The 13,615-nt window shown below is 39.4% G+C and overlaps 1 protein-coding gene across 1 annotated transcript in view; it reads left to right on the forward strand.

Moving 5' to 3' along the window:
- Window positions 1–13,615, forward strand: part of TNIK (TRAF2 and NCK interacting kinase) — a 298,718-nt gene that overhangs the window by 74,846 nt on the left and 210,257 nt on the right. The window contains exon 2 of the mRNA XM_087818327.1: window positions 907–972. Within this exon, the coding sequence (XP_087674453.1) occupies window positions 907–972 (66 nt within the window). The remainder of the gene's footprint in view (window positions 1–906; window positions 973–13,615) is intronic.

A 13,615-nucleotide genomic window follows, 5' to 3' on the forward strand; every position in this document is an offset into this window, starting at 1 on the left:
CAGCTACCCTACTTCACTCTTAGGTCACTTGCCTGCCCTCTGTGGACATTTAAGTTTGTGATTCTTGAGTTAGGCTTTTCAAGAAACAATTTCTGTCCAGTTAGGAGTCAGTAGAGGTCACTGTCAATTTCTGCCTCTGAGTTGAATTTTTATAGCCTTTGATTTTCCCCCCCAACTTTTGGGGCCAGTGATTCAGTAAGAATAGCTGCAGGCATTCGACAGTGGTTGAGCATTCTAACATTTAGCGGACACAGGGTAGGCAGACACATGCTTGGTGGTAAGAACTTGCATAATTTAGTTTGCATCCTAGTGCCTGCAGGTACTCCTCAGGTACTGCACGACCTGGAGGCCGCCTGCAAAAGGTACTTGGCAGCGGTAGCATTGTAAAGAGGAGAGATGAGTCCAACGGAAAGCTCTGTGGGAGAGGCACTGTGTTGATTCCACAGTGAATCCTAGGTAAGAGAGCCCCGCAAGGCAGGAGTACCACTTCCTTAATGGCCAGTGTTCAGTCCAAAGAGCAGCTCAGAAATTTCAGAGAGACAGATCTCAAAAATTAGAACCTCAGGAGGATGGGTCTCTCATTTTATCTTGATGTGCCTGCAAGTGTATTTCCATTTGACAGTGAGAAATGTAAGGTGCGTGTTTTTATCGTTTCAATGGAAGCCGCGTCTCCTTTTATCTGATTTAAACACATCTTATAGAAATGTAAAATAGAAACAAAATGGATTTTGACTAATTTCATAGCTGCAACCGAATTAAAATTTAATAGTATTTAATATTAACACATGAGAGCCCCAAAGCTAAAGTTGTTATTTATTTGTGTATTTTAAACAAGTATTTGCTTTTAATTAAGACAATGCCTAGAATATTGTTTGAAATTTTTATTGTTTGTTTATTTTCTTTCAGGACCCTGCAGGGATCTTTGAATTGGTGGAACTTGTTGGAAATGGAACATATGGACAAGTTTATAAGGTAAGCTCAATTGAGTTTGAACGTGGCTTATGTGTGGTTTGGGTTCATGAGTGCTGAATTGCAGTGCTGTCTGTTCCTGCTCATATATGCCTCATAACAGATTTAAAATGAAATAATATACTTGTTAATTGACGCTCCATCATTTTAATTATATGTGCAGCCCCGTTGCCTAAACTGGATTCTGGGATTCGGGCCCTTCCCCTCATTATGTGTTACAATGTTTATATCTGACACATGTCTGCATATTTGAACCTCTTCAGGTGGTTAGTTTCCTTTACTTTAATCATTGCCAGCCTGGCTTTCAAAGGAGCAAAGGATACCATTTACTTTAGAAATTTAAGCTATTAAAGTATCACAGCTGGAAAAGTAAATTTGTTATTGGCCTAGGGCATGAGTTAAATGAGTTCAGTGAACAGTGTTAGGAGAAAACTGGCTCCCTCACAAAGCAAAGGCCTAATGCAGCAATGACTTTTTACAAGATACAAAATAATTAAAAGTTAAACTTGAGTTAAGCTGAGGAATAAGAGGTCCTTGCTCTTTTACTAATTTTTGCTTACATATTCACCCCAAAAATGCTTTTAAAAGGTACTTTCCCCCAGTAACATCTAAAAAATGGTTGTTTAAAATGTGGGTTGATTCCCTTTCTGATTATCAAAAGGAAATGGGAATGAACTGTTTTTTAGACTAAAACTCAGGGGGTTTTAGTGAATAAGCTATTGAAATAACTGCCTTCAAAACAAACCAACTGTTTCCTTATGATTGTTTCTAGGGAAATATCCATCATTTTCCTGAGTGGTAGTGATATGGGATGGCATTTCCATTACTAATTATCCCTTGTTTTATTTTTAAAAATTTCTTCTCTGAGGCCTAAACTTCACTTAGTTGATTCAAATTATTCTAGAAGTCATCCAGATTATAATATTTACAATCATACAGAATGTCTAGTCTACACATGCACAAATATGTAAACATATATATGCATATGTGTGTATGTAAATAGGGTGTCCCAAAAATGTATGCACATACTTTGAATAATTATAAAGGCAGTGTTTATTAAAATATATTTCATTTTCAAAATTGAGCTATCAGCTATTAAACTGTGTATACATTTTTTGGAGACATTCTGTATATATAATAATCTTGAGAATCTGGTTTTTAAAGCACGATTGTAAACAGATACATATTTCAACCTTTATTTACTGGGAGGTACCCTTTGGTGTTTGCTCCAGGGGAAAATTTTTCCCTTGCAAGAAACGATTATTTCTTGAAATGTCAAACCCCTGCAATGAGACAGAATGTAGTCTACCCAAGATGTTCACTTGACATTGATACTGTCTGACACAAGAAAGAAATGTGTCTCAGGAAGGGCTTTTAAATACTTTCAATGAAGATAATTGGGTTGGAAGATTGTATTACTTCATTTTGGAAAATTGGATTGAACTTGTGAATTAAGGTGAGCTAAGGAATTAAGCTCTGATTTAGGCAGAAAATTACTTCTGATTTCCTGTCATTATGGAGGAGCAACTCTAGCATGCTGTTGGTTTCATGTTGTCATTTTTTTTTGGAGCCATTTCATTGTACTATGCTTCCCACCTATAGAATACACATTTGTGGGATGATCCACAGCTTTGCCCACTAATCCAAGGGGTGGACTGTACACTCTTGCAAGAGAAGATAACGTGAGCTTCAATGTAGAATGAGAAGGTTTGGAAAATCCAGAATTATCCCTAATATCTTGTGCCTGAAAACAAAGAGGAAACAAATGGCAAGAGGTCTCAGGTCTTTTTTTAGAGAAGAAAGGTTTTTACCAACCACATTGTTAACATTATTATTCTAAAGGATTCCATCCTCTTAGTGGTTGATACAAAACTTTGGCACCTCTCAAGCTGAGGGGAGATTGCAAAGAATGGTCGTGGTGAACACATTGGACTTTGGGACAGGAGACTTGGTCTCTTTCTCCAGCCCTAGGTATTGTTTGGTCGCAGCACAGTTTTTCTGTGCATTAGTCAAGTGAGAATGTAGTTAGAAATGCTTCGGGGACTCGTAATAACCTGTCTAAAGAATTAGGACTCCCTACCTAGCTAAGGGGTCAGTTTTTAGGCAACCCAGATGATGTTAGGTGGCACTCACTCACCTAATTACTCCGCTCATGAACAGACACACCTGGGTTTCCTGAGCCACTAATCCAGTTCTGCTTTTACCTTGAGTTCAAAAGGATTAAAGCTTAATAAAATAGCAGAATTTGAACTCATATATGTGAACTTAAAGAAAAATTACTTAGGAAGTAATTGTTCATATTATAGGTTATATTTAACTTTTATGGAATAGGTATATTACTAAAATACTGCCTGCCGAAATAGCAGTTTTATAGCCCTAGGAAGAGATTCCTATACAAAAAAATTCTATGACAAATACTTTCTTTACACTAGTTATTATTTTTTATAAATCGACTTTTGGTATTCCTGGATTTCATATATTGAGGTATAATTTTATGAACAAATATAGTCTTTATTTTATAGAAAGATTTAGTGTAAGTTTCTTTTTATAAGCTGTTTTAAGATAGTCATAATTTAATTTGATTTACAAGTAGTTTTAAAGAAACATACACAATACAATAAACAAAAAGTATATGTAGATATTAAGAGAGTATTTCCTGAAGTATGTCTGCATATAAGCTACATACATCAGGATGTAGAAATATAAATATTTACATAAAGGTCATTTAGTAATGTTTAGCTTTTCAAAGTTGTTTCTAGTCTAGCTTGGTTTGTCTGTTCTTGGAAGGCTAAATTTGTTTATCTTTAGCTATTTGGTCCCAGGTGGTCAAGTGGCAATTCAGTATGTATTTTTTACTTTATTTCCAGGTTAGAATACATAAATAATAAAGAGTAATGATTCTTCCTCAGGAGTTTTAATGAGAAAACCATCTTCCTGGGCCAAAGGCTCTCATTAAAAAACAAACCAACAAAAGGCCACATACCTATTTGCTCAATATTTTGGCTATTTATTGGGATACTACCTATTGGGACCTAATGGAATCCAGACATGTCTTTGTTAAAACAGAGTAATTATTTTAATAATTTGAAATAATTGTTAAGTGTTTATTGCTAGAACACCACTAAATCATACCTACAGATTTCAAAAATGAATGTTAGTCTATCCCGTGTCTTAATTTGCCCTTTTGAAATATATATTGGTTATTACAGAGATGGAGACATATTTTAGTCCTGGGTGGTAATGTGAATTGGAAATATGGTGGATTTCTTATTATTGCTCAGGTTTCTCCGGAAACTTCCTTAAGGTTGTAAAGGATGAAGTAAAGAGGCCATTGTGCTGGTTATAGTGTTTGTGAGAGGGAGCATGTGAGCGTGTGTGTGTGTTCAAAGGGTTGCAAAGGTCTTCATAGATCATCTGGCCCAATCATTCCGCTGCCAGCTGTCTATTCAGCCCATCCTTGATCACCTCCAGTCACATGGAACTCACTACCCCCCAGCTGGACCATTTTCCTGCAACTCTCTTAGAATGTTCATTATCATATTGAGCCAAGATTTTAGCTTCCTAAAATGTTTACCATACCCTCAGAGCTTTCTAAAACAACAAATTAAATCTTTCACAAGAAGAGTCCTTCAGCTATTTGAAGAAGACTTCTCCCTACATCCCCCAAACATATACTTGTGTCTCCTGTTCTCCAGAAATATAACCTCAATTGCTTAATTAATTCTTCATACGCCACAGCCCTGAGACCCTTCATCATCCTGGCTTCTGTCCTGAAACTATTCTAATATATTACTAAAAATAATACTTGATTCTTTTACATAGTTTTTTACTTCATAAAACATTTTATATTTACTATCTGATTTTTTATTTAATTCCTATAATAATTTCACTAGAACTTTGTTCTCACCTAAGAGTCTTTATATTTATAGTCCCCTCTGCCTAGAACACTTCCCCCCAGCCCTCTTGTGATGGGCACTTCTCTAGGTCTCAGCTTAAATGTTACCTCCTCAAGGAAACCGCTTTCCACCCTTGTACCCAGTACAGCCAGCCGCCCCTCTGCCTCCCTCCCCCACAGACTTTATCGCATCAACCTGTTTTGCTGTCTTCATGGTATTGCCACTCTCTGAAATTACCTTACTTCTTTGTTTATGTAGCTACATATATAAACAATTTAAATGCATAAAGAATGGAAAAATAAGGGGCGGGACCTAGTTTGTCTAGCCATTGCTAGACCGTCTGGTATAGAGTAGAGGTTGACCACTGTTGGTCCCAGAATTGATCTCTATTTTCCTTGACAATTCTTTTTTATATTAATTCTTTGTTGTTGTTGTTTTCAGTATTTCTTATAAAATTTCAGTCTGCTTATTTTAGAAATGCATATTTGCACAAAAGTAATCAACAAAATGCCCTACTTGTTATTTTTGTGGTGGGAGGTAGGTATAGATTTTATGGTAAATGAATTGCCAATAGTGTATAGAATTAAGATCCATGCTGGAAGTTTACAAAATGAGGCAAATCAAGTTTCTGGGATTCAGTCTCCTGGCAGAAGTTCTCAAACTTGAGTGCAAAATGAATATTTGGGAAATTATTTAAAATGTAGATTTCTAGGCCCACCTCTGAAATTTTGATTCAGTAGATCTGGGCTGAAGTCCAGGAATCTGCACATTAATTAAATATATGTGTTCATTCTGATGTTTAGGGCCCTGGAGCCACACTTCCAGAAACTCTACAAAAATGATTGTAGATGATCCCGTTGTGAGGCGGCTTGAACGAACGCGCATTCTAATGCTTTTTGTAATCATTTACTTTAGGATACCCATGCTGATTCCAACTGGTGTAAGCCGAGAAAAGTAAAACACGTAGAGATCTTGACCTGAGATGCGATGCCCACCACTTTTGATGTACTCATTCAGAGATTTGACTTCTGGTGTTTTTATTTGACGTGTTGTGATTACAGTCTAAAGCTGTTCCTGAATAATTGAACTCAAGATCTGAAAATTGATATGGTCAAAACTGACCTGGTATAGAGAGAAGAATCTGAGCCTGTTGTATTTGATTTCCTCAAATCTGTATATTGTGATCTCTTGATTAACTTTCTGTTAAAGTAAGACAAAGCATTTTAATAGCAAGCTTATTAATAGTCCTGAAATGGAGGTGATTCGATGACATATTTGGGATGCAGTGTAGCTTTTCATAGCCTGTTCTAATGAATCATGAATAATACTATTCACTTGTTTGTTAAGGAGTGAATATAGGGGAACGTTGTGTTCCTTAGATAATAGTGGCATTTGTTTCTTTAATCAAGAATTTCCAATATAAAGAATACATTATTTCACATTTGCTTAGAGTCCATGAAATAAACTCTGTGCTTTGGGAAGAATGCAGAGCCAACTGAGGTGGTTCCTACGCTATAGAAGTGTGCAATCAGATTATCTAATTAGTACTCTGAGCGCCTACTGTGTGCTGAATGTTTCCATGTATATTGTCTTAGTTCCTTGTGATTTTATAAGGGAGGAAACAAAAGCATTTATTAAAACACATTATCACTCCAACGCAGGGTTTCTCAACCTTAGCACGCTTGACATCGTGGGCCAGATAGCCCTTTGCTGTGGGGCTGTCCTGTGCATGGCAGGATGTGAGCAGCGTCCCTGGCCTCTACCTACGGGATGCCGGTTAACACCGCAACGCCCAGCCATTGCCAAATGGCTCCTGTGGGCCACAATTGCCCCCAATCGAGAACCGCTTTTCTAAGGATAAGACAAAATAGCAAAACTCTTAAAACTGATATGTAAACAGAGGCAGCGGGAGTGTAGATTATGGAGCAATAGTGCTCGAATGGGTTGTGGGGGGTGATTTGGAAAAAGCTTCTAGACCTTGGCATTTGTACATCATGGAGTATAATTTAGCATTTTCCTAAGTGGAGAGGAGTGTGATAGAAAGGGGTCTGGAGCAGGGCTGAGCTAGATTCCCCATCTGGTTCTGCTTTTTTCTACTTGGTGAAGAGAGCCAACTTACTCCGAGTCTGGACCTCTTCCTCTGTTAGTAAGAGTGCAGCGGAGGGTTATGAAAACTGAAGTGTGATGCCTGTGGAAGCCCAGTGCCTGACAGGTGGTAGGCACTCAGTCACCTTTTCTTCTTCCCTAACACATGTGCCAGGGGGAGCCTAGTTTACCAGTTCTTTCTATGATCTTGTTTTTGTAGAAGATTATATGATCTGAAAGAAACATTCATAAAAGGTGAAGTCAGAACACACGTCTACCTTTGAGTTCTTGGTATTAATGTAAGCTCAGAATTGCTTTATTTATATATGCTCACTACTTCTTAGATGGCATTTGATGATATAATTGCCATTTAGATACAATAGTTGGTCTTTATTGTTTAAAAAAAAGCCAATTTCTCAATAATTTGTAAAGACAAGGTAGATTAATATTAGAGGAAGTAAGAAGAATTGGTTGTAGCACTCTGGAACTTTAGTGGGGTGAGGGATATTTAAATAATTACACATTTTACAAATTTGGGGGGAGAATCAATAGTATTTCCTCTTAAGGTAGTACAAGTTCTACATAGAGAGCCTGTATTGTAAGATCTGGAAGGAGTGTGGCATAAAAAAGACCTTATTTAGGAGGTTAGAACCTGCCTTTATGGTTTTGGTTCTGCTTCTAATGTGCTGTAGCTTTGAGCTTGCCACGTAGCCACTTAGAGCTTCAGTTTTTCTTATCTGTAAAATGAGAATAAAAACACCTTTTTTGTATATCCCTCCAGGTTACACTGAGGTTGAAATGACTTATGGACTATGAACATATTTTATTAAATTTAAACTGCTATGTACACTTCAGGTTTGATTATTACTATTGTCTTGCATTACAAGGTGGGCGGTAGAGTCCTGTATATGAGGGTCTAATGAAGTCTATTCCTGTGCTGTTCTTTCTGTTCTTCATCCTTAGGCTCATGCTGTGTGTTACCCGGTAAATGATATTCCCCTCTGGGTAGCCTGACTCCAGCTACAGATTCATTCGCACATCCCTTCTGTTTCCTGTTTTTCTGTCATCAGGCAAACAAGAGTCATTGGATTGAATGGCGATGTGACTGACTTTGCTTTTGCCTGACCTTTGCCTCTGTGACATTTGTTAACTGGTTAGTCACCTTTCCCAAAGTGTGTTCAGTGGAGCCCCAAAGTCAGCTCTGTGAAAAAAGTATAGAGTGACTAAAGAAGGTTTACAGTGCTGCTGACCATCCCTTCCTCTTGAACATAGCAGTTGTATTACTTTGTTTTACCAAGTATTTTCCCCACTTACTAAACTGTGGACCCTTCCCTTTCCTCTTGCTACCCAAATAACTCCTATTACCGCCTCTTGGAACTATTTCACAGAACACGGAAAATCAAGATGCTTATGTCCTTGTGCCATAGCTGAGTGTTCATCCCCATTGCTGCCCCATATCATCCTGTTCCTTTGGATGAGGGGATGTAAAACATGTGAAACACGGCTGCAGGCCTGTCTTTCCTGGTTCACATAAACCAGGCTCTTGGAATAGGTCTTACATGTTAATTGCCTTTAAAAAGAATTTTTGTACTGTTTATAGTAACACCTTTCATCTATTTAAATACATTAATGACATGACAAACGGTTCTAGTTAGTTTCATTTAATGAAAAAAACTTTTTTTGTAACTGCTAAAATGCCCAATCACTGTATTTCTAAGAGTGCAGAAACTGTAACTTTTAATATCAAGCAGACATTTGAAACAATGTCTCTGAGATGGGATAGCACATGCAACGCATTGTTCTTGTCACAGTTTCATCTGACTATAGCTAAGACTTCAAGATTGTTTTGTTATTGATACTTAGTCTCAGAGTCTACTTTAATGCAATTGGCCAGAATGATATGCGAGTTTTACTCCTGCTCCTCAACAAGTAGGAGATCATTTACCCTTAATGTGTAGACTTGATGAGCTTTGCATACTCAGAGACCTCCATGTTCTTTGTGTCTAATTTGGCCCAAAACCATGCCACCTCGTGCTATGATCTGTCTGGTATAATGAATTAAATGGTTGACATGTGAGCCCCAAGGGAAGACCTTCATGAGCTTTGTGTCATGTGCCATATGGAAGGGGTGCTTTCTCTGGTGGGGAGACCTCCAGAATTGCTACTGAAACTTGCCCCAGGGAACTATGTATGATTTCTTGTTGCTACTAGTTGTTCTCAAACCTCTATTTGTAGAAATCATGTGGATAGCTTTGAAAAACTGTACATATTTGTACCCTTCTATAGAAGTTTGGTTTCGTTGGTCTGGTGGAAGGCTGGGGAAACTTGATTCCAGAACTTCCCAGATGCTTCCAGTGTGCAGCCAGAATTGAGAGCCACTGGGCTAAGGTATCACCTCTCTTTTTGGTGTATTTTTGCCTTTAGGGAGGCGTTTCTACCACTCTTATCTCTATTCTGGGGTTTTGTTTACCTCATTTACTCATTTATTCATATTCAGCCTTTATAATTAGCATCTATTATTGGCTTGGCACATGGGTGCCCACCTTTCAGTTGAAGTGTTTAGATTGCTTTAGTTCAAAATACATTCATCCCATTTCAGATCAGTGAATTGCCAAATAACTTGATGCACAACACCCTGGCGTAGTTTTCAGGTCTCATAACACCCATAATGACCTGGTGATTATATAAGGCAGTCTCAAGTAATTGAACAATCGATAGTTACTGTGAAATTGCCATTATTTGGGGGCTATTTGTAACCTGCAAAATGAAATCTGCAAGGATTACAGGCACAGACTTCAGGGCTATCCACAGTTTTAACTGTTTTGTAATGGGAAACATTTGAGACTCTTTAAAAAGAATTATCCATTAATTGGGGCCCTGAGATTGAATTTCTTATCTCTGTGGTTTAACCTTAAATGTAATTTTATTAAATCCACTTGGATATCTTGCATGTGCCAAAATAAATATCTGCTGTTTGACAAAGAAATGCATACTCTACTAAGTAGGAGCTTGCTCCGTGGTGAGGGTCTAGAAGGGGGCACAGAGCATTGCCAGAGCCTCTAAACAGAGCTGAGTGCAACCTCTTGTGCAGAATGTGTGGCCTTGGGCACTGCTTCTGATCTTGGTCCTCTTGCTTACTTTCCAAGGCAATGCACAGAACTTCTGTGTCCCTTTTGTTGCCATCTGCAACAAGGAAGAAAAGGTAGCAGCTGGCTCACTGAGAACTCTTAATAAATACAAAATAGCTGCCGTAATAATAATGATAATAACAACAGTATCATCTTTGTAGACTGCAGGGCAGAGTTATGAACTAAATTATGTGAAGCGCTCAGTCTTCTTTAGGGGGAAGGCGCTCTCTTGTTTTGGAGAACGTGTCCGTAGTTACATAATATAGCCTGTTGGGACAAATGGTCTTTGGCTGGCCACTGGCATGTTCCAGTTGATGCTTTTCTCTAAAGTATTTATTGAGAAGTTCAGTTTTGTGCATTCAATTCAGGAAGCAGTTTGAGGCTCGTAGCTGAAATCTTACTGTTTTTCAGTCCCTGTACCCGTTTTCTCTCTAATTGCTGTAAAATATTCGTACCATAAAACACTGTTCAGACGCATTAAGTACCTTCACCTTGTTGTGCAACTGTCACCATCACCAGAACTTAATCGTTTTCCCAAACTGAAACTGCAGCCTTTAAACCATAACTCCTCATTCCTTCCTCTTCTTCCTCCCACCAGTTCCCGGTCTTTCTTTTAAAAAAATATTTCCAGGAAGCTTCACTGTAGAGGTTACGGCTTTTCTGGATCCTTCCTGCAACACTGGCTGTCCAGCAGGCCTGGCCGGCTTCCTCGATGACGCCGGGCCGCCCGCTTTACCTCCCAAGTCACTGCCCACTGCAGCTTGTGCTAGGGAGCTGAAAGCAGCGAAGCCCTTGACTTTTCCGCCCTGTTTGTATCTAAATAAAATGATCTTCTCAGGTAGAGATCGGGTCAACAAAAAACGTGCAAGTGTTTTTCTTGAATCCTAAAAGACTGTTGTTAATAGTTTCCCTCTTAAAATGTTCTGGACTGTGGTTATTTCTATTACCGTTTTATAAATGAGGTTCTTCTTTGCCTTTATTTTTTTACTGCTGACAGAATTACAGATGTCCCCCAACTTCCCCCCTCCTTTCCCCCCTCCTCCTAGCCCCTGCCCCGCCCCAGGCCTTCACCACACCATTGCCTGCCTGCATTGGTTATGCTTATATGTATATAAATTCTTTGGTGAATCTCTTCCCGTCTCTCCTTTGCTTTTAAATGTATTAACTATTTTCTTTTTTTGGCAGGAATTTTTCCCCCACAGGAAGCGCCAGTATTTCACACAATAGCAGAATGTTTGTTCTTAGACGGAGGGTAGTTGGGGTCTCCCTCACGCAGCTGTACCACTCCCCCTGTACTCCCCGCATAAGTCCCCAGGGTGTCCCCTCTCTTAGGTTCTGAGGTACACTAAGGTGTCCCCCAGTCCTGAGTTCCTCTTGAGGGGACCTCTGTCCCCCACCCCCAGCCTCGTCTTTGTTCCATCCTGCTTACCTTGGCTTCAGGATGCTGCCCATTGCTCAGCACCCAGCACGCAGCACCCAGCACCCAGCACCCAGCGCCCAGTTTCTGTTTACTCATGGTGTCCGCCCTAGACCCTCAGGCAGCAGCCCCCTCCTCCTTCCCTGGGGCACGTGCTCACCTCTTGTTGCATGAGCCTCACTGTGTTGTGATGTTCTGTGTGGCCGTTTCCGCTCTGAACTCTATGCCCCTTATAGCCTGGAGCATTACCTTGCTGTCTCTGGCGTCAATACAGAGTAAATGGTTAAAAATATCAGCTTCAAAAATAAAAGAGTACACCATTCCTATGTTTTGCTTAGTTTGGAATATGCTGTCTTAATGGAATATATGTCATTTTGCTTAATCTAAACTGTTTACGTATATTAATCAAGGAGACCGACCCTAAATATAATATTTAATAGCCAACAGCAGCTAAATACTGATAATTTAAATAAATACCTAACATCCGACATAACAAAAAATAGAGTAAAGAAAATGTTTTCCCTTCTTCTTAAAACTGGTCTCATGGCCATGATTCTACAACTGTCCCTGTGGCTGAACACCAGGGACTGCAGCTCATTTGAACTTGTAAAGACCCCTCTGCACACTTTTGGGAACAGGGATGGGTTTTCTTAGGTTTCCCTGCTCCTCCCATGTCGTCAGGACTGTGCGGTTAAACGTAGATATTGATAATTATAACAGTTTTCATAAAACCCTCATATTCATTATTTTATTTGACCTTCACAAGAATCCCACAAATGAGATAGAAGAGCCATGGTTATCTTTGTTTGAAAGACGAAAAACTTGAGGTCTCAGAGTTGCTAAATGACTTTCTTGAGGTCACCAAGTCGGCGATAGCGCCTGACTCGTGGTCAAGCAGCCCAAGTTCTCTTAGCTTCTCTTAGAACTTAACAAGGAGGAAATCTGGGGGGGAGGGGGGTGGCGGGGAACCTCCTTGATATCTGGCAGGGATTGGTTTTGCCCTGCCCTTGCATTGCATGTTTAGAGTTCATTTTCAGTAGTTTCCTCATAAGGCTGAATTTATAATACAAAGCAGCGATGCCACACCTTGTTTCAACATACAGTCCTCCTAATCTTTAAATCTAAAATACTGAAGGATGATTAATGGCTGTGCAATAATCGCTGATTTCCTATTAAGTGGAGGTACTACATTTTTTACACAACAAACAAAATTGCTGTATTCCCAGAAAGATAAGAAGGGAATTCTTTTTTATCTATAAAAAGGAACCGGCATGCCTTGGGCTAGCTACATTTTACACTATGAAACGCTGCTGTGCCGATCCTTTAGGGGGTTGGTGGGGTCTTTTCTCATGATTTGGTTTTGGTGGGAGAGGGGAGGGGATAGCATATTTCTAGACTGCTTTGAAAATCAGCTCCTATAGCCAGGTGCATGATCCCTCCCCCCACCAAGGACTCTGCAATTAGACTGTAGCTTGATAAATGTTTGTGGAATTAAATTGATTTATTTTCTCAGCTGCAGCTATGTACTTTTGTGAGCAAATGAATGAATCTTACTGCTCTGGAGACCATGCAAATATTTGCCAGGTGCTTAATATGCACTTTATTCTGAGCAGAGGGAAGGCCAGTTACCTGTAACCTGGTGTGGCATTGTGGCAACTTGCTTACTCTTTGCTCTTGTATTTCCCCCACTAAAGGGGAGCTAAGTTTGTATGTTTTGTGGGGGGGAGGGGGGAGGGAGGGACAATGAAACAGGGATAAAAGAGAAGAATTTCTGGATAATGAAGTTGAGAGTGACGTGGCTACAGTATTGCTATAGCTGTAGTATCAGTGTGACTATTTACTGGATACTTTTTCATGAATGCAAGTTGGGAATACCTGTGTAAAGACTCCATTTCTGTTTCCATTAAGGACCGTGCCGTTCACTTTTTTCTATAGATTTTAGGTATCTAGCACCCATGACCCAAGATGATGCTTCTAAAGCAGTGAATTTCAACTGGTGTGCTGCAAGAATTCTTAAAAACATGCAATGCCTATTTAGTCAGGGGCACTGACCTCTCTTCCCTTAGATTGTCAAATGAAAAAATGACAACAGCCAACACAGCAATAGCCATCTGGTGTGA

Source organism: Miniopterus natalensis, chromosome 6 (assembly GCF_054644295.1).
Source record: "Miniopterus natalensis isolate mMinNat1 chromosome 6, mMinNat1.hap1, whole genome shotgun sequence".
NCBI classification, from domain to species: Eukaryota; Metazoa; Chordata; class Mammalia; order Chiroptera; family Miniopteridae; genus Miniopterus; species Miniopterus natalensis.